The 20,086-nt window shown below is 38.2% G+C and overlaps 1 protein-coding gene across 1 annotated transcript in view; it reads right to left on the reverse strand.

Moving 5' to 3' along the window:
• Window positions 1–20,086, reverse strand: part of nbas (NBAS subunit of NRZ tethering complex) — a 185,490-nt gene that overhangs the window by 115,940 nt on the left and 49,464 nt on the right. The window contains exons 24-33 of the mRNA XM_007552995.2: window positions 18,559–18,744; window positions 16,732–16,905; window positions 16,353–16,486; window positions 13,644–13,706; window positions 11,465–11,587; window positions 11,273–11,375; window positions 11,036–11,113; window positions 10,757–10,911; window positions 7,118–7,230; window positions 3,835–3,948 (exon numbers count right to left, since the gene is read on the reverse strand). Of these exons, the coding sequence (XP_007553057.1) occupies window positions 3,835–3,948; window positions 7,118–7,230; window positions 10,757–10,911; window positions 11,036–11,113; window positions 11,273–11,375; window positions 11,465–11,587; window positions 13,644–13,706; window positions 16,353–16,486; window positions 16,732–16,905; window positions 18,559–18,744 (1,243 nt within the window). The remainder of the gene's footprint in view (window positions 1–3,834; window positions 3,949–7,117; window positions 7,231–10,756; window positions 10,912–11,035; window positions 11,114–11,272; window positions 11,376–11,464; window positions 11,588–13,643; window positions 13,707–16,352; window positions 16,487–16,731; window positions 16,906–18,558; window positions 18,745–20,086) is intronic.

Genomic DNA, 20,086 nt, shown 5'->3' on the forward strand with positions numbered 1-20,086 from the left:
CAGTAAATTCCCTTGATAGATTTTATTCTTAGCGGGTCTTTAAAAATGACACAGGACAGTTCGCCACAAAACAGAATTTCTAAAGAAGCCGGTTGTTCACAGTGTGTTGTATCCAAGCATATTCACAGATTGTTGGGCTGCCATCAAAGCAAGTCACTGGGTTTCCATTACATCTCAGCAGAACAAACTTTTTCACAATATTCTATATCTTACGTATTTGAAGTTACAGTAATTAATCTTATGTGAAAGCTACTTAAATGTGTTTTTTTGGAGATTTCCCTTTCGTTTTGAGTTGATTTATCTCTGTCCTTCATTAAATAATTCAACTTTCTAAGAATTTGATTCTAAGACTGAGGAACCCATCAACACCACATCTGGACAAGTAATGTGTCCTTTAGTGGCTCTTATTTTAGGACCAGGACCTGGCAGGAAAATATGGAAAGAGCAAGTTTGTCCAAATATCCAAGTCTACAGAGAACTGTTGCCTTCTGCCCTCTCTTAGAAACAGTTGATGCTCGAGGTGGAGACGAAAGCCAACACCACTTTGGCAAAAAAAGACAAAAAGGACAGAATGCCATCGTTAGTGCTTAGTAATATGTTGAAGAGAACAAGTTTTAAATCTGCCCTTTTTTCTCATATTGAAAGACAGAAATCAGAAAAAGTGGTTCCATATAATGTTTTGCAAAAATCTGGGGTTTTTGATTCCAAGGGTCACAATTGTCCGAGTTAAACTTATTAAATCGTTACAATAAAATGGTCTTGAAAAGTCTGAGATCACATACTACTTGATGTCTTTGTAAATGTGGTCATTGCCATGTCATTTCATTGAAAATAGACTGTTTGAAATCTTAAAGTCAGTCAGCATGCTGTCTCGCTAAACAGAACCCCCCCCCCAAAAAAAAACAAATCCGATATCTTAATAAAGGTGGAAACTGGGTGAAGAATCGGGACAGCCTTTGATTTATCTATCAGCTCTATAAACAAAAGTGGGGGGAGAGGAGGACAACGAGATCAAAAGGGACACGGACAGAAACGCAGCTTCTGAACAAACTTGTGCTCCGAGGATCAAAGAACAGACACTGCATGAAGAAACGCGCTGGTCTTTGGCTGTGCTGCCTGTGTGTGTGAAGTGTGAGTGACGGCTAGAGATGTGGTGTTTACCGAGAGGGGGTGAGACGTATTTGTCAAATATCTTCTGGGTGAATGGTGAGAGGGTGTCTTCAAAAGACTGTCAGGACCTCAATATAGAGGAATGTTTGTGTCTGAGCAAACCAACCGTCATCTTGTTCTGTTTTTAAATCCACACAGCTCTTGGTATTTATTTTAAGCTCATCCGAATCAGACATATTGATAATCTGATCGATATGTGTACTTCTCCCTGATGGACCTATCAAACGCTGTAATCAAAAGGTTGTGAAATGTCATACAAAGGCAGTCTCCCAAAGCGATAATCTGGATCAGTGGGGGGAAAAAAAGGAATAAACACATCAGAATAAAAAGGAATATTTCAATTATTATTACTGATCCCTTCATATATTCTTTTACCTCACGTACTGAATGATTTACGGAGCATCTCTGTCGAGGCAGAAACCCAACTCTAAAGTGTTTTTAACTTGTGTGTTGGTGATACCTGCATTAAATATTCACCACAAAGCCCTGGAGCTATGAACCCTTCAAAAGGCTCCCTCCTGCATTTATTTATTTAAAAAAAATGTTTATTCCTCCTCTCATCTCCCTCTTTTCCCCCCCCCTCTGAAACCACACAGGGAGAGGTTCCTGCTGACAAACTGTGAGGCGTACAGACACAGAAATGCCACGAGGCCGGTTAGCAGGTTTCCTTTGGCTGGTGGCAAGACTCTGAGGATGGAGAGGATGGAGGGACAGACTCACAGACCCTGGAAGGACAGTAAGATGAAAGCTGGAGGGAGAAATGCAGCGACACAAAAAGAATGACAGCTTGTATTTCCGATATAGAGAACATTAAACTTTGGAGCAGTACTGAAACAAAAAATGTTCCTGCAATCTTAAATTAAAAAAAAACAAACAAAAAAAAACATGTTTCCCTTTAGATTCTTCTTTAAAGTTAAAGTTTACTTTTTCACCTCTTAGAATCAAGGCTTCCTGGGTGAAAGGGTTGCAGTGATAACTTCAAGGTTTCTTTGAGGATTTGATATCAACTTTCCCAATTTGCAGCCAGCCTACAGTCCTCTTCTCATGTATCGAACTGATTGCACCGCCGGTTGATATGGTCGCTGTGGAACAGCTGTGCAACATGCATCTCCACATATGAAAACTCAAAATAAATCATAAGTTATTCAGTTTAAAAGTAGGGGATTCCCCTATTGGAATTACAAGATGAATGCTGATGCAAAGATTTCTCCAGTGGAGAGAGTAAATCCAGCAAAAAAAAAAAAAAACTGAAAAATGTCAATATGTGGTGATGAAAGTAGGCCAAAAGAGATAGAGGAGAAATTTTTGCTTTTCTGAAAACATAGAAAATGTAGAATGTTCCAAAGGTTTAAGCATTTATACACACAGGTTGAAAGTGAATCAAAATCACTTCTCCACAAATGTCATTGTAAATAAAAACAGTCAAGTCTTCTGCAGTTTCTAAAAGGCTTATTTACTAGGACTACCTGGATATGATGCGGCCATCACCATGAGCAATTTCTGTTTTAAAAAAGGAGGCCTGACAGTTTAGTTTTGGTCTCATTGTTCAGGAGCCCCTATTTCCACATGCTTATTGTGTTCCTTTCACAGCTTATGGGCTTATTTTATTTATTTATTTTTTTTCTCAAAAATGGCTTTTTGTCCTCCTTGAACAAATGCAAGATTTGTGGCGTGAAAGACAAACTGTTCTTCCAACGTATTCTCCCATCTGAGTTGTCGATCTCTGCAGTTCCTTCAGAGTGGCCATGGTCTTTCTGGCTAATTCACTGCTTAATGCTCTGTATTTTTTCATCCTTTCAGTTCAGGTGAACAACCTCGTCTAAGTAGGTTTGCAACTGTGCCATACTGTTTTTAGTTTTAGATGACGGATTGAACTCTGCAAGATGTCTAAAGCTTGAGATATTGCAGCCCTGCTTAAAACTCCTCTACAGCTTGATCTTTGACCTCTCTGCTGTGTCCCTTGGTTTTTGGGAATTTTTTTTTTCTTCTCTAGCAAATTGCTGAGAACTTCACAAAACAGCTATAGTTAAGCAGCATACAAGTGGACATACAAAAGTTTAAGGTTTATTTTTAAGCAACGTAAGAGAATAAATCAATTTCAGAAGAAGTGATTAGTGGATGGCAGTGGATAAAAACAGTCATAGATCACCTTCTAAGACACGCTAAACTAGGAATAAAATGTAGACTTTCTGCTAAATAAACCAGTAAAGAAAGAAGGTTTAACTGAACTGTCATTCTGATGGAGGAAATTGTTAATATAAAGACGCAATGGCCTCGTACTGATTCAGTGTCTGACAAGCAAAGATGCAAAATGTCGAAGTGCACCAAATAATTTAGAGACCATTCAATATAATGTTTGTGTGAACTGAAATGTGGGTTTTGCTGTTGTGAGTGTGAGCCTGAGAATCGATCCTTTGCTTGAAACCTGAAACACTCGTCTTGTTCCTCTGCTGTGTGAGAACTGTCAGCAACCTTGCTAAAAGCACCCATGCATGCATGCATCATTGTGCATCTAGATAGGACTCTGCTGTACGTATCTCATTTCATCTTAAAAGCAGCGTCACACAAAACGCCAGCAGGACAGTCTTGATCACTAAAGTTTACCCACCGTCCCTTTTCAGCACGATCACGCTCGAAAAGCAAAAGAGGTGACTTTGCATGTACCTGACACTCGCAGAAGTGAGGCCAGGTTGAGCAACGTGGCGGATTGTTTGTAAGCTGTGGAGCACTGGGCGATGCACTCTTCGATGAGAGATAAGCGGTTTGATCGCAGTCGCACTGGAGGGACGAAAAGAAGAGAAAGAAACGATCAGCTGATGATTCAATAACAGGAAATTGTGTGAAATGAACGATGAAGCTGCAATGAACATGTCAGGAAAATAAAGTGGAACACAGTAAATGGGGAAAAAAAAAAAAAAAAAAAAACTATAGAGAATGTATTTTAAGTCATCAGTAATAGCATTAACTGTTTTCTGCATAGTCGCTTTAGAATAAGGAGAGAACAAATTAAAATAAGTTTAAGCTGATAGTAAAACAAAAACATACATAAACAAGAGATGCACTGATCAGACTTTTCCTGACCAATATCTGCTACTTCTGAAGTCTGACCTGCAGAGTCAGAAGTTTTAAGTCTAAGGATAAACAAAAAAGCTCAGTTAGTTTAAAAACCTGTAATTCTGTATTCTACACAAAATGAAAGAATTGCAAGGTAATCCTCATCTATCTTGCGACTTTTGTTTTTACAAGTAAAAACTGTTGAGACGCATAATGTTAAGGGTTCTAAAGTAATTAATAATACAAAAGAGAAAACGTTATTTAAACTTTACTGTAGATCAACAGTGATTTCACTACCTAAATTGCAAGTTCTTTTTAGTGAAAATATTTTCCATACAAAACTAACTTTACGATGCACAAATTCCCCAATTCCGTTTCCACATTTCTCCAACTCTGCACTGAAACATGTCAAGTTTAGAAACTCAACAAGGCCCTGTGAATTATTTGCTCCCCTCTGAGGATCTTTAAAAGTTGGCATCACTTTGGGCAAGGCCTAGAGGGAATTCTGGAGAGAGAGAGGCTGTATGAGGCATTGCCTCAGGCTCTGTAGAAAGGCTGAGGGAAAAAAAAAAAAAAAAGCTTGAGATGGATTACATATGTTCAAATGCTTCGGCTTCATACTTGTGTGCGTTTATCTGCTACAGAGCATTGTAGCAGGGATACGGCTTGTACACTTTAAGAAAAATAATAATGTGCTATTCTTTTAGTGTGTGTGTGAGAAAAAGAGAGAAAGAGAGAGGAAGTGAGAGAGATGCAGGAAAAAAAAAGTACTGTGTCCTTGAAAGAGTGCAATAAAATGATACCAGAGTACAGTGGGGAAAACAGCTTTGGCCCTGAGGAGTAAAAATGCAGTTCAGACAATCACTAATGTCAAATAAAATCAATAAGTTGAGTTTTCTCTTCGCTAGAATTTTGTTGTGCTAAGGCGTTTTGTCCGTCTTCCAGTCTCTAAGTTGATGTGGAAAATAAAATGATGGTGACCGTAGCAGTAGTTTTACAGTCCTAAAAAAGCAGGTGCATGCCATTTCAGTGTTATGACTGTATTTGTTTTACGCATGTAAAAAAAATAAAATAAAAAAGTCAACATTTGGTTGTAAAACAAATACGATAACCTCCACTATTTCCTCTTGAATTTGGTTTATTTACAAAAAAAGAAAAAAAAAACACGATCACTCTGGCAATAAAAGCGAACAGTTGCTGCTCTTGATTATATAATTGTCCAGAAGTGTGAGCAGTTCTCTGAAAGCAGAGCTCTTTGTCAGTTAACAGGTCTGGAGCATTCAGCTGTGTGTTGACAGACTGCAAAAATAGAAAAGGAAAAAAAAAAAAAACATCAGCAGTGGCTCCACAGACGCACATCCTGCTTCTCATCTGTATGAGTCATTTTACTATCTGCAGTGGCTTGCAAATCTATTCAACCTCCCTTGAAAAATTAGTCATGTAACAACCACAAGCTCCAGGATTTGATGTGATGCAGCAAAACAAGGAAGAAAAACAAAGATAATTTCAAATGAAAATCTAAAATCAAAATGTGATGTACATTTATATTCACCCTAACCCTGTCAATCAATTAAAAAGTAATCAGATTAATCACACTCTGGCGCTGTGATTAATCACGATTAATCACTAAGCCTAATTTTGTGAGCTTGAAATATAAATATACACACAGTTGTGCAAACCCCTCCTGCTGCAGTCCAATTAAAATTCAAGCCATTATCAGATTTTTATTTTTATTTTTTATTTTTTGGCAACAGAAAGCTAGTAATGTGGTCTCTCAGTACTAACAGCAACCAAGGGAAACTTATTTCACTACACATGCATACAAGTAGTACCAAACTTGTTCAGGTAAACATTAAAGTAAGACATGCTGGTGTAAAATGAGCTGAGTAACAACTGGGTAACTCCTATTAACAACTGGTTAATAGGATACACTGCATCCTATTTCACAAATCCACACCATCTTTTTTTCTTACTCTTAAGCATATCAGCAATTTAGAAACTTTTACACCACCACTCCACCTCCTTACCTTCTTACATCACACACTAAAGATGATTTGGGCAATTTTTTAAACATGAAAATGTATGAAAGGAGACATTAAGTCATCCACTAACTCTGTATTGCACTCTTGAGTCAAACCTGAGGCCACCAGCCCAGTAAGGGAACATTGGCTGAACTGGGTCATGCAACAGAACAGTGATCCTGTGCGCAGCGATAAAAGTTCGTCAAACTGTCTCTAAAAGAAAAGAATTAAGGCGATGCAATGACCCAGTTAAGATTTAGATTTCCTGCTGTGATGAGAAACTTGAATATAAGACGTGCATGAGAACCTCATTGAACTTAAGAGATGTTGTGCAAAACAAAGAGAACATAAATTATAGCACAAACTGGAAGTAAAAACCTCCAGCGCAATGAGCCGTGGTTTCATTCACCTGTTTTTAACCAACAACCATGTAAAGAAAATTTATAAAAATTCAGAGCTGTAAACCTTGAATGCTGAATTTTAAGCCTGACAATATGCCATTCTGCCTCATCTGCTTTATTTAACAGGAGGAAATGCCTGGAAGCAACTGTTCCCACAAGACCGAGTGCAGAGATGAATACAGATCGGTCAGGTTTACACCTGAAGCAGACATTTCAGAAACGATATGAGAGAGGATGCACATACAGACATAAAACTCTGATCCTAATTAGGCCATCGGGCAGATGTTTGCTCAACACTTGATCCATAAACAACCATATATTTAGCTATGGAGACAAGAAGGAGAAACATACGGAAGGGTGATGCATGGTGGGAGACAGGTTTTATCGTTTATGTGTTAGGGAGGTGAAGAGTAACATTTTAGACAGGTTTGCCTCTCAGGATATTTAATGGAAAAGCGCGTTGTGTACCACCTTGCAGCGGGAGAATGCGAACGCTGAAGTCCTCCAGTTGACTGAGAGCACTGATGAGGTCCAGTTCCTCCTGGATGGCTGGAGGGCAGTCGGTGATCAGTTGGAGACATGCCCTAAGGAAGAGAACAGTCAATTAATACAAAAGACGTTACCTAGAATAAATCAGATCGCTGGATTGACTTGAGCTTTCTCTTGCTCCTCCACATGTTGCAGTGCACTTGCAGTGAGCTACATGAAAAAAAAAAAAAAACGAGACATTTGGCTGCTTCGAAATGTTTTCAATTGCAAAAAACCCCCCGGCAATGTAGCAAAACTAAAAGGGCGACACCTACCACACTAAAACTATTTTTTATCGTACTGATATTACACTTCTCGTTATTTGTACATTTTACATTTTTGAAGAAATTAAACCAACATTTGTAATTTTCAGACTTTTTTTTTTTTTTTCATTTTTCCAGTTTGTTTGCACGTTCTAGAGCAATCTGTTCCTGTCTCTGGTCTTCTGGGTCCATGGTTGCTTGTTTTGTTGTTTTTAACTGATATTTTATTATTATTATTATTATTATTATTATTATTATTGTTGTTGTTATTGTTATTATTATTGTTTTCTTAAACCCAGTTAACTGACTGTCCAAAAGGTGAAACATATTTTACAGCCAAAACTAAGCAATATATTGGGAAAGGATGCATAAGTGGTGAGATCTGGGTTTCAAGCAGCTGTCTACTGGGTGGCCACTGGAACAAATTATTTACCAGCTATTATCAGCTTATTACACATGTCACTTTGTAAAGACCAGAACAGAAAATGGTACACAAATCAACATAAGAAGCCCTTAAAATCTATGTGAATTTCCTTATCAGGAATTCTATACCAAGTTTTTTTGTTTTCAGATCTAGATAGCAAAACAAATGTTACAGATAACATTAATAAGATAGTAATAATCACTCATTACTTCAGCAGAAGCACAAGAAATAAATGTCAATGTCCTGTTCAAACCCGTCTAACACAACAACATTTTTATTCAAGGTTATCGCCACATGAGGACCATGCCCACTTATGTTTATTCAAACCTCACAAACAGATTAAAATGAAGGAGACTAAATGGATTTTCTTTATTCCAGTTAGCACTAAATACTATTAAGCCTGAAGTTTCCAGAGTTCAGCAGTGCAAACAGAAATGTGACAAGGTTTCTAAAATGGATTTATTTACAAAGTCTAGACTAATTTGACGGATCCACAACAGCAGAGTTTCTCTTGGAATACAATCCACACTCATTATCCTTAAGAGGATTATGCAGCATAGCACTTAGAATATAAAACAGTGTGCTGAATGAGCAAGTGAGCAAGATGCAAGTTTACTTTAGAAAATAAATAAACCAACAAGGTCTGGGACAAAAAAAACAAAAAATCAAGGCAAAATGATAAATTTAACGTACATTCCCAAGCTGAGAGTACAGATCTTACATCTGTGTATATGGAGAGGATCGGCTTGCCCTTCGTATACGTGTGCAGTAATTTATCCAATAAAGCATAATGAGACCAAAACATCCTAAAAAAAATACTGCAGATAAGTACTCAGTAGACTGCACACTCCACAAACCCTCCACACAGCTTCACCTGCTCTTAAGCAAGATGAAAATGTTCCTGCCAGGAAGAAGAGGTTTGTCCTGGCAAGGATAGAAGCAGAGGAAAGGGCCGCAGATGGGTGAAAGAAAAACTGAAAAAGGACATGTTGATTATGTACTTAGGTCGTGAAGGATTTGGAAGAGTGTGTACTGACGGAGCCAATAGGAAACAGAAAAAAAAAAAGTCTCATTGGTTTATTCCACCTAGACCATCATTTTCAGATTATTTTGTGCAACATTTATAAAATATTTAACTTAACAATTCTGTTCAATTTATCTTTGAAACAGAAGCAAAAATATTGACATTTCCTTTCATGGAATAAAGACGGGCAATGTAGCAAATGTTGTTTTTTTTTTCTTTTCCCTGTATGTTTGTTTTCTTTATTTTTTCCCCTCCTAACAAAAACAGAGATGAGTTTTCTCAGACACAACAGAGATGCTTTGCTGACAACAACTTAATGGTTGCTGAATTGTGTCTGGCTTTTTTTTTTCCCCGCAGTAGATTTTAACAGCTCTTTCTTTTATCTAAAGCACAACAGACAGTAAGTTGTTAGATCTGTTCTACACTGAAGATTAAGCAACAACATAAAAGAGAACAAAACAAGATGCAGAAATAAATCTAGTCTTAGAGGTTTGTCAGTTAATTCAAGATTGAAAAGGGGAAGCTCTGTGCTCTTTATCTGTAAGGACACAGGAAAGTAAATTGTACAAACTGTACTCAAATTTTGATATACACACATGAGGCCAACAAGTTTAAATCTGGACTTATTTTTATTTATTTTTTTATTTATTTTTTGCATACTTTATAGCTTGCTGACAGTGCAAATAGGGTTTTTGCAAATTTCCATTAATGTTTCATTTAAGTGCATTTCAACAGACTACGTCATAACGGCTCCATGGAAATTTCTGCCATTAAAAAACTGAAGCAGTTCATTTTGTAATAAACAAGATTTCCGTCAGTCTCAAAACTCCCAAAATGTCCCATGTGAAACTCTGGCGATTGATCTCCCTAGTAACACACACCAGTTAATACGCTTCTTCTCCCTTTTACTCATACACAACAACAAACACACATATGCACAGACGCACATGCTCACATGGTGGGAGTGTCACAATGGATGATGCTGTCCAAGTGTGCGGAGGGGGGCCTCCGTATTAGTTACTATAAATGAATGACGACCCAATTACTGTCCCACTTCCCCACTAGGAACAGACGGTGAGATTAGACATCCAGCGGCCCCCCACTAAGATCTGAAGCCAGCAAGAAACACAAATACAAAATCTTCATGTAGCACACAACAGAAGATAAAATGAAAGCAGACACCAACAGTGACTGTTTTTTTTAAACTTCATTTTTTAAAAGGGGATACAACAGGAAAAAAAAATAGTTCATACGGCACAACAGAAGCCAAAAGTACCACAAAAAACATTAAATACAAAAATATATTTTAATATGTCAATCGCAAATAAAAAAAAGGAAATAACATTTTGTAACTACAACAATTTGTCCAATATCTAAATAATCTAAAAAAAATATGCATTTGCAATGTGGTGTAGCTCTATAGTGAAAACTGATCCATTAAACTGTCACCAACACCTGATTGGTTAACCTCATAGCAAGTCAATTTCAGGACAATTATTTGTGATTAAAGCAGTATTAGCCCTGCCCAAAGGGAATGACACGGTGTGTCTAATAGAGCAAATAAATTTATGTATTGCACCATGCAACCACTAAATATCTTATATAATAAGTATTTCTATTTATCTACATTTAATATAATTAATGACACATTTAGGTAACATTATAGAGATTTGATTAATTTAAAAAAAATTTTGCCATCTCTGAATCTCTATGACAACACAATAGATGGTATGAAAAACAGGCTCATACTTCAAAATTTGAATTGTTTCACTTGAATTATGTCTAATTCATGCCAAGTAAGAATTGGCAAAAGAGTTATTGTTCAAGTGGTCATTTTGTATGGAAATACAGCTACTCCTAGTCTTCCTTACCTGGCCAGCCCCATGCAGGGATCTGTTAGTGCTGTGGAGGAGTTGAAGTACTCCCTGGCAGCAGCCAAAACCAACTCCACGCTGCTGTTGTAGGCCACCTTCAGAGTGTGACCCTTTCCCCGGAAAGACAAGCTAACGGGAACATCCTGATTCACCTGGAAACATGAATAAAAGTGCAGAAAGATCAATGAGAATGGAAATTTATTATAAACGGCTTAATGATTGGAGAACCCAGTAGGGGTAGCAGCACCGTGTCAAGGAAGGTTTTAGTCAACATACCGCGGAGCAATGCATAAGCTGCCCTGCCAGGCGTACGTTCTCCACACGGCTTGAGCACAGCAGGGACTCGACAAAAATCTGCCAGAGTCAGAAAATATAAGGAGAAGTGATGCGGAAATTATATCTGTCTTTGTTGAACGAGAACTGTAAATGTCAGTGTTTAGGGTATTGAACTGCACGATTTCGCACAAGAACTTAAACGGGGTATTCTTTTGTGAATTTGCTGCTTGTTGATACCTGATGGCACGTCTCTGATTCTAGGCAAGTGTAAACGTTCTGCTGCATATCAAGCAGGTCCTTCAGGAGAGCTTTCCACACCGACGCACTGACTGGAGGGTTCCTGAATGCAACACACAAAATATTCAACATACTCAGACGTTTGTTGTGTCAGTTTCACATTCATGAAGACATTTCATTCTGAGCTCATACTTGCGGCCGGTGTGACGGCACAGCTTGACCATTAGTTGGTGGGCCTCCTCCTTACTGTTCTGGCTGTTCTTCACGTAGGAGATGGGCTTCTGGAGGCCATGCTTCTCCAAAACTTCCACCACACTGCCAAGCAAACGGTATCAGGTTTACAAGAAAATCATACATTCAAAAACTTGGAGACGAGTGACTTTTTTAAGATAAAGTCACTCATCACTTCCTTCTAAAGACAACATTGTAGGAAGGCACCAAAGACCACGTCTTACTCTTTGAATTCCAGACCCAGTCAATTTGTGCTACTTTTTTAATTTTGAATGTAGTGCTGCTGAAGAAAATGGATAAATAAAATGAACCTTTACTTTCTCTTCTGTAATATTTTATTTCAATTCAAATTTTAAATCAAGTTACATTTTGAGGCTCGATTTTCCAAAGTATTAATTTTTTCCCCATTTTTCATACTTTTAAACATCTGAAAAACACAATAAAGTCCATCCTTTCCCAGACTTTAACACTGAGTAGAAACCCTGATGCAATGTTGATGTTATTTACACCTAAGATATAATGAGCTGTAATATTTGCAATTAACATCCTACTAAATCGAGTCTCTCCACATTTCTGTCAGAAGCATTCTGTATTCATGATCTGCCATTTTTAGTCTAATGAGTAAAAATAAATCAAGGGATTTCAGATGAGTTACCATACCTTAAAGAACAAAGCCGCACAAACATTTTCCTATAGCGTATTTAATAAAGCAGCAATAACGATGAGAAGAAGTCACAGTTGGAAAAGCCAAACTAAATAAAGAACAAAGACAACAAAATAAAAACCAGCACAATCCACAGGAAGACGGGTAGAATCTAAGTTGTTCATTATTTTGGCAGCACAGAGTCATTTGTAAGACACAGTGCAGATGGAGAAAGCACAGTTCTAGTCAGAAGAACAACAAGATAAAGTGCATGTCACAGAGACAGCACTGATTTTTAAGTGTGTGTCTGTGTGCAACACACACTGACAGCTGTTTTATGTGACCAAGGGAGCGGCTAGGTGTTGGTGACGGATTAGCGCGGCGCCCCTTCCCGTCTCAACAGGGTCGTGCTGCTACAGATGTTCGATCTCCACCGCAGCTCATTAATATAGCAAACAGGTGCCTGCGAACGTGTGAGGGCTTGCACTTGTAACGCATGTGTGTGAGTGAAAGAAAAACAGCAAGGCTTGAAATTTACAACTCTATGAGGGTAATGTGCAAGTTAGTGGCAGTGGCAGCGACCGTAGCCAGCCTTTATTACGGTAGTCCTCGGAGGGCAAACACTTGGCATTTGCTGCTTGATTCATCTGCGGTATGAGTCACATAACTTCAGCGTGGCACGGCAATAAACACAATCAGCAAGCTCCCTGAGGTGTCCCTGAGGTTGTTGATTCTTGCATATAAACTACGTAGAGGACAAAAACTTAGCCTCAACATTAGCTTTCTCACAGCTAGCTAGTTCATTCCCTTCTTTATTATCACCCTATTTGTTGGGATTCCTATCAGGCTACTGCCCTCTTCCCGGCTTCATCATAATCCCCCATCTTCACCTTCATCATTACTGTTTTTCCAAGTGCATCCATGAGAGCCAAAGGGAGGAAAAAAAGAAAAGAAAAAAAAAACCCGCAATAGATCCAACGCTTGGGGCGTTTTTAACCCACTGGGAATGTCGATGATCCTTTGATACGGAGAGAGTGAGTGAGCTGAGTGCGCATTTGTGTCTCCTCTTTTTTGGTGGTTGCTGTGAAGTCAGAACACTAAATTATTTATCAATTTGTCTACAATGATAGTTTCCCAAGTAATAGATCACTAATGATAGAACAGAAACACCTTACAAGTTGTTGAGGGAATTTTAAATAGAAGCTGTGGAAGAGATGAGGATAAAGAACGACAGACAATCCTGTTTTATTCACTTAAAAATCCCAAATACATACAAAATAAAATAATGTAAAAAGAAATGAAAATTGGAATTGTAATTTGCATAGATTAGAAATTGCCTTAGCACTACTGCATAATTACATATTTCCTTAAAGGAAAAGGCTGCACAAATTATGATATATAACTTTTAGAGCCTGTGGATACATACTGTTAAACTAATCTATTCCTACATCTGCAAAGTGGACAAAAACAGAGGTGATAGATAAAGAGCAAAAATACCTTAGATGCTTTTCAAGTTTGTCCACCTTGTCATGGAGTGATCCTGTGATTTCTGTCTCTGGTCTGTAAAGCAATAAAACAGAAAAAAAAAATGTTTTTAATCAGTAAAACAGAACACAAAATAAACAGTAGATTGCATAATCAAGATGCACACTTTGGGTTTGTAAACCTCCATTGATTCCCTACCAAAAATACAACCCCATTGATGCTTTAGCTCGAGGCAAAGCATTCTGGACCAGGTTGGCTGGTTCCCCTACAGAGTACTGGCCATGATAAATTAAACCATGTGTAAATTTGCCTTTCTATCCCACCAATCACAAACAAATTCTTGACAATTTTAACCCATTTCTCTGCTTTCGTCGTCTTAGCTCTGACTTTTAGCCCTCAACATCTACTTTTCCTGCAATTTATGTCCCTGATTCACTAATGTCTTGTTCATTCCTACGTTTTATTCTAGCCAAGAGGAAAGGCAAATTATGTTGGAAGATTTAGACTTAATTAGCCAGAGTCACAGATTAGAAAACCTGAGCTGGAGCAGCTAAGTAACGGTTTCTATCTTGGTTCACAAAGGTGCATCATTCTATGTAGGGCAGGGAGCTTAATAAGTTAGAAAAATCCCTCCCAGGAGAGAAGTTAAGTTTAGGCTGTTGCACGTACACGCCGGCCTCACAATTTCTTCTAATCTAAATGCCACAGAATATAAATCACTGAAGGAAGGTGAGCCATTTTCTCCACTATAAAAGTACTATAAAATGAATTAAAAGAACTGTATAGCAACACTATAACAAAACATTTCTGCTCAATATTTATTCCATACCTGGTCAAATTCCAGTATAGCTGAAGTAATATAAAACATTAATGTCTCAAAATATAATTGCTGTAAACGCTTAAAAGCTGCTCTGCTTTACAGCATCTTCTTCTTTTGTCACCTAACCACTAATCTTTCTGAATAGTTAAACATAACAGAGGAAAAACTAAAGCAGACGAAGGCTTTAATGCACTTAGCTTTCTTTTTCATAGACGGCTAAGAATTTGAACTGTGCCAAGTGTGGTTCAAAGTCAGGCATCTTGGCTGATTGGTGACAAACATGTGGCAATGCCAGTAGGATGGTGCTATGATCTGTGTTTCAGGAGGAGTTTATACAGGAAATTGGCATAGTGAATCATATTTAGACTGACAACTGATCATGTGACCTTATCCTGGTAAAGTTTGAGCTTCAAAATTTCACCCAGCGCTCTTGGTCTGAGTTGATGGTGATACTTACCATTTGTGGTCCGAGTTTTCTATGGATGGATTTGATTTAAAAATGCAAATTTTAACACCATTGTTATTATGCGAGTTATCATTGCTGTAAGAGACTCAATAACTGATGTGACAGCAAACTATAATTTTAACATTTGCAATGTTAAAATTATTAAAATGATTAATTCCTTTTAAACTGCTTATTATGTTTTCTCACGCTTCAATATATTTTATTGGCATTTTATGTGACAGACCAAGACAAGGTAGTGTATAATTATGAAGAAGTGGGTCAATTATTATTGTTTTAAGGGTTAACAAAGAATACAAATGCAGAGAACCTGTATTCAGCTCTGCTGAGTTAAAACTATCAAATAAAAACCTAATAAAAAAAAATAAAAAAAAAACATGAAAGTTTATAGCTGTAATGTATCATAATGTGAGACAGTTTAAAGTTTGTGAGGCAATATATCAAATAATTGTTATTCATCAACAGGTCAAAGTGGATATTTGTAGCAAATCTGACAAAACTCTCCAAATGATTTTTCCAAATATTACACTCATGCATAGGACAACACCAAAACAAACCCTCTAGCCAAAGCAGTCACTTTTCATAAAAATAAATGCAATAAATTTGGTCAGATTATCACGATATTAAACACTGATTAAAAGAGACCCCTGCTCCAAACCAATTCTAGTGTCTCTTGTTTCAGTGCAGTTATTCCCTGTGGCGAGTGTGCAATAGAAAAGCATAAACTCCCAGCATGGAGTGCCACAGTGGAGCTAAAGTGAGACAGATGAAAAGAGCAAAATGTGCAACTGTTGAAAGTTCAGGTTCCCGTCATGCAGCCGCCTGAGTACTGTCACAATGGTAATTTATTTCTACAATCAAGGCTGATTTTTTTGAACAATTTCATTTGATTTCAGCTATTCAAGGAGTCCACATGTCCACTTTATCAATGATTTTCTCTCTTAAGACCACTCAGTCACTTTTAAATGTGCTGCAAACCCACACAGTCTCATGGGAAACTCGCCAGGCCGGCCCTCGTGTCATATGCAATAAAATGCGCAACTGAAGAGGCGTACAGACTGAGCAATGGGAAAGGGTAGGAAATAATATTCGAACTGTAGCAGGGTTGACTGATGGCTCTTTGGAGTGCAAGTTGGACCTGTAAGCGGGAAGGAGGAGGAAAATATAGGCTCAAAGGGAGGAGAAACAGAAACAGAGAGGGGGTACTTGGGTTTATTTATAGGTCCAAGGAGAGCTGGGAGGTTGGAATGAAAGGAGAGATGGTGTGGGAATTGGGATTATTGTATTTTCGTGGACAAGGCAGTGATCGACTTCTTTAGCATCCTGAAACCACAGCTAACAAAATCAAGAAGAAGAACGATGCTGTCATTTTCAGAGCAGTAAATATCTGACCAGCTGACTTTGAGTATCGGTGTATGGTGATGCGTGTATGTCTGACCCATAGCCCCTTTGGGGAAGACACTCCAGAATGTCGTAACAGAGGCTGAGCTGGTCGTCTCTCTCGCAGCTGTAGATGCACTCCAGGGCTACCTCCATCAGCTGGTCTGGGTCTCCAACAATCTTCTGATGGCACTGAAGAAGATGACAAAGGAGTCTGCATGTCGATGTGCATCCATCATTAATTTACCTTAAAGCTAAAGCGACAGTCTACCCATCGTCTTTCTTTATAGCATATATGTGCATGATTTGTACCTTCTATGAAACACAAGAAGCCTGCCCATGCCAGTGGCTTATGGTTTATCATTTATAACGCGACCAAAAACATCGTGTCTGGCATAAACCAACCGCAGCATGTGTGCGAGTTTTGAGATACTTACGACAGGCTTAGAGTGCTGGAAAATGATGAGAGGCAGAGTGAGGTCTTGCTGGCCCAGGCTGACCAGGTAGTTTGCAAGCAGAGACTTGGCAGCGCCTTCGCAGTGTCCCTCACAGCGGTGCAAGAATGGCACCATCCACTGGAAGGCATCTTTCGCGTAGCGCTCAGGATTCGACTGTAAACGAAAAGAAACAGAAGAAAAAGATTGTATTCATTGGTTTTCCTTAATATTATAATGGGACAAAAATATACATAAGTTAAACATAAAAAAGTAAGATTTGCTGATGCAAATCAATGCACAACTTGTCTCATTTTTTTTTTTTTATATATATATATCGTCAGTCATCGATGATGTTACTTTATGATCAGGGTCCAATATTACACAATGCTGCATGAACAAATGTGACAGACAGAGAGATAGAGGGACAAAGAGACGGCTTTATGAATGGATGATTGGATGCATGGACAGATAGACTGAAGGTTGAATGCATGGATGGATAGATAAAAGGATGGACATACAGATGAATATATGGTCAAACGGACAAACTGATGACTTGACAGATTAATTGATGGTCGGATAGTTGGAAGACAGACAAGCTGATAGATGGATGAACAGACAGATGTTTTTCCAAACTTTATAAAATAATGAAACCTAAAAATAAGCTTTGATCAAGTCCCATATTTTTCCCCTTCTGTGTAGTAACCCTGTAAGACATCAGTTGGATGTCTCTGATCCTTTTCATGTCGGTGAAATATTTACAACAAATAAGACGTTTAAGATTGTGTGATGGAAAAGAATGTACACTGGTTTGCATGTATCTATTTCATGATTTCCGTAGTTTTACTTTTCTGGACATAGTGGAGCACTTCAAAGAGCATTTACATAAAACATAGGCGTGCAATTAAACCTGAACTTAAACTGTAATTGCTGCAGCATGTGGGTACTGCAGTGGTGTGCAAACGTAGATGCTAAGCTCTTCAGAGAGCCTTGCCCTCACCTTGCGACAACCCTGACTCCCAATGTACCGATGAGAACGTATTCGCAGAAAAAAAATGAGATTCAAAAACAAAATTAGATCACAATCGCAAGCTTACACACCCACGCACGTTTTGCTTCGCTGTGATGCGTCTCTGAAAAGAAAGACATCAGACACCAGCAGAGAGGGAGATGTAATCTAGCCAGTTTGGTAAACAGTTACAAACACACACACACACACACTCGTATATCCGATGAGAGCCCAAAGGGAGTTCCACTCAAACAGCATGTATTAGTGCAGTCAACAACATTTGCTGGCTGCCTGCCTGTGTGGCAGATCCCATTGCCAATGGTCCTTACAGGCTAAAGCTGGCAGTTATTAGCTACAATTTACAGGACAGCTCATATCATGTACTCCAAGGGGACTTGTAACTGTAGTACTTGCAATAGAATAGCTTTCATAGCTCTCTTGCTGCGGTTGGAAAGCAAGTTTGCATCGTTAAATGCCAGGGATTTCAGGAATTTGTGGCCGTCATTAAATATATTTTCAAAGTCAGAAACTTTTTCTTTTTCCATTGTGAACAATGAAGTCTAATTTAGATGATTTTAGAAGTTTATTAACATCGAATAGGTTTTTGTTCTCATTTTGAACTGCATAATATATTACGCTGTCATGTCAGCTATAAGAACACGCGCCAAATCATCTCCTAGGATGATTTAGCGCAACCAAAACGAGAGTACCCGTTTTGAATCAAGGCTCATCGCAAGAAAAAGATAAATTCAGTCCTACTTTTCACATTAAAGTATATTATAAAAAAAAAAGAGCCCCCACCATGAAAAAATGTCACTCACGTTTTTCATAAGCAGGCGCAGTTTGTCAATGTCGCTGAGCTGCTGCAAATCTTTAAGTGTCAGGCTGAGTTCACATGACGCCTCATACACCAGCGTTTCCATGGTGACCAAGTCATCAGCCAGGAGCTCCAGCCCCGGGATCTCCCGCTCCTTCCCCAGGCGTACCAGTGACAAGGAGCAGTCCACCTGACAGGGACAAGAAATGAAAATGGAGAGGAAAGAGCAAAAGTAAAATGAATTCACATGGTGAGAAAAGCATGAAATTAAACATTTTAATTTATTTGTAGATTAGGAATTAGTATAAAAATAAAACAGTCCTCCAAAATTAGTTTTTAGGATTAGAGTCAAAACTGTCTGCTCAAAGGCATAGCAGAAAGTGTAATATTAATATGTATTCGTCATTCTGATACCCTTCAATAACATCCAGAGCAAGCAATTCCTTTCAGAAGTTTCCTCATTAGTAAATACAGTGCACTTGTGAATAACTTAATCTCTGTAATGTTCCAGCTGCTCTGTGAAGGCCTCAGAGAACGTTGGCGCACAAACAGCATCATAAAGAAATGGCAACACAGTAGACAGATTAGGGATGAAGTTGTAAAGACGTTTAAAATAAAGTTAGGATATAAAGCTTAGAAGATTTTAAAGAGAACTGTTCAACACAGTGTCAAAAAAGAAACTGAAACAACTGCTGAAAGAAAGTCTCCATCCAATTCATGAAATGTGGAGGAAAAACTAATCTCCATTCTAGCAGAACCTGAGCTATTTTGCAAATAAGAACAGGCAAAAAAAAAAAATTCTCTAGATATGCAGACGTGACTAACATGCTCAAAAAGTACTTGTTGATAAATGCAGCAGATTGTGTCTTTGACAAGGTAATAATTTGCGGGAGAAGGAATACAAATGGAGACATGCACAAAGTGTAAATGAGCTGTGATTAACCCCGTTTCTAGTGCAATTTCTCTCATCACACCCAGGCCTGATCATTTCCAGACCTCTAGAATAAAGAAGAACCATAAACAGAACTACAAACAACAAAAAAGAACCAACATCTAAAGCACTGCAGGGCTCACTCTTTTCATTTATAGTAAATGTTAATGTACCAACAAAACCAATACCCTTGCTGATAAAAAAACACAAACCAGTTATGGCACAATCTGTACTAAGGGGAAATCGCCTATTTTCCATAGAGACAAATTGGTTAGGACAGTGTTTTTGTATATTGCATTTTTGATTTACTCGAGTTATCTTTACCTGAAAATAAAACTTGTTTTATTATATACAAAATATTCAATGTTCCAGCAAAAAAAGACAAAGCTGTGAGATTTGCTGTGCTGCATTTCTTGGCACTGTATATCAGAGTACTTTTTGTCAAATGTGATGAATGCTGGATGGAACTTTGGAATTCATTCATTAGTGCAGTCGCTGTATGACAATGCATTTTCATATGCAGTTTTGTGTGTCTGCACAATGTCGGTCACAATTGGACACTGCCTATAGTGAATCTAGAGCAGTGTTTTTCAACCTCTTT

This window comes from Poecilia formosa, unplaced genomic scaffold, assembly GCF_000485575.1.
Source record: "Poecilia formosa unplaced genomic scaffold, Poecilia_formosa-5.1.2 Scaffold53, whole genome shotgun sequence".
In the NCBI taxonomy this organism is placed as follows: Eukaryota; Metazoa; Chordata; class Actinopteri; order Cyprinodontiformes; family Poeciliidae; genus Poecilia; species Poecilia formosa.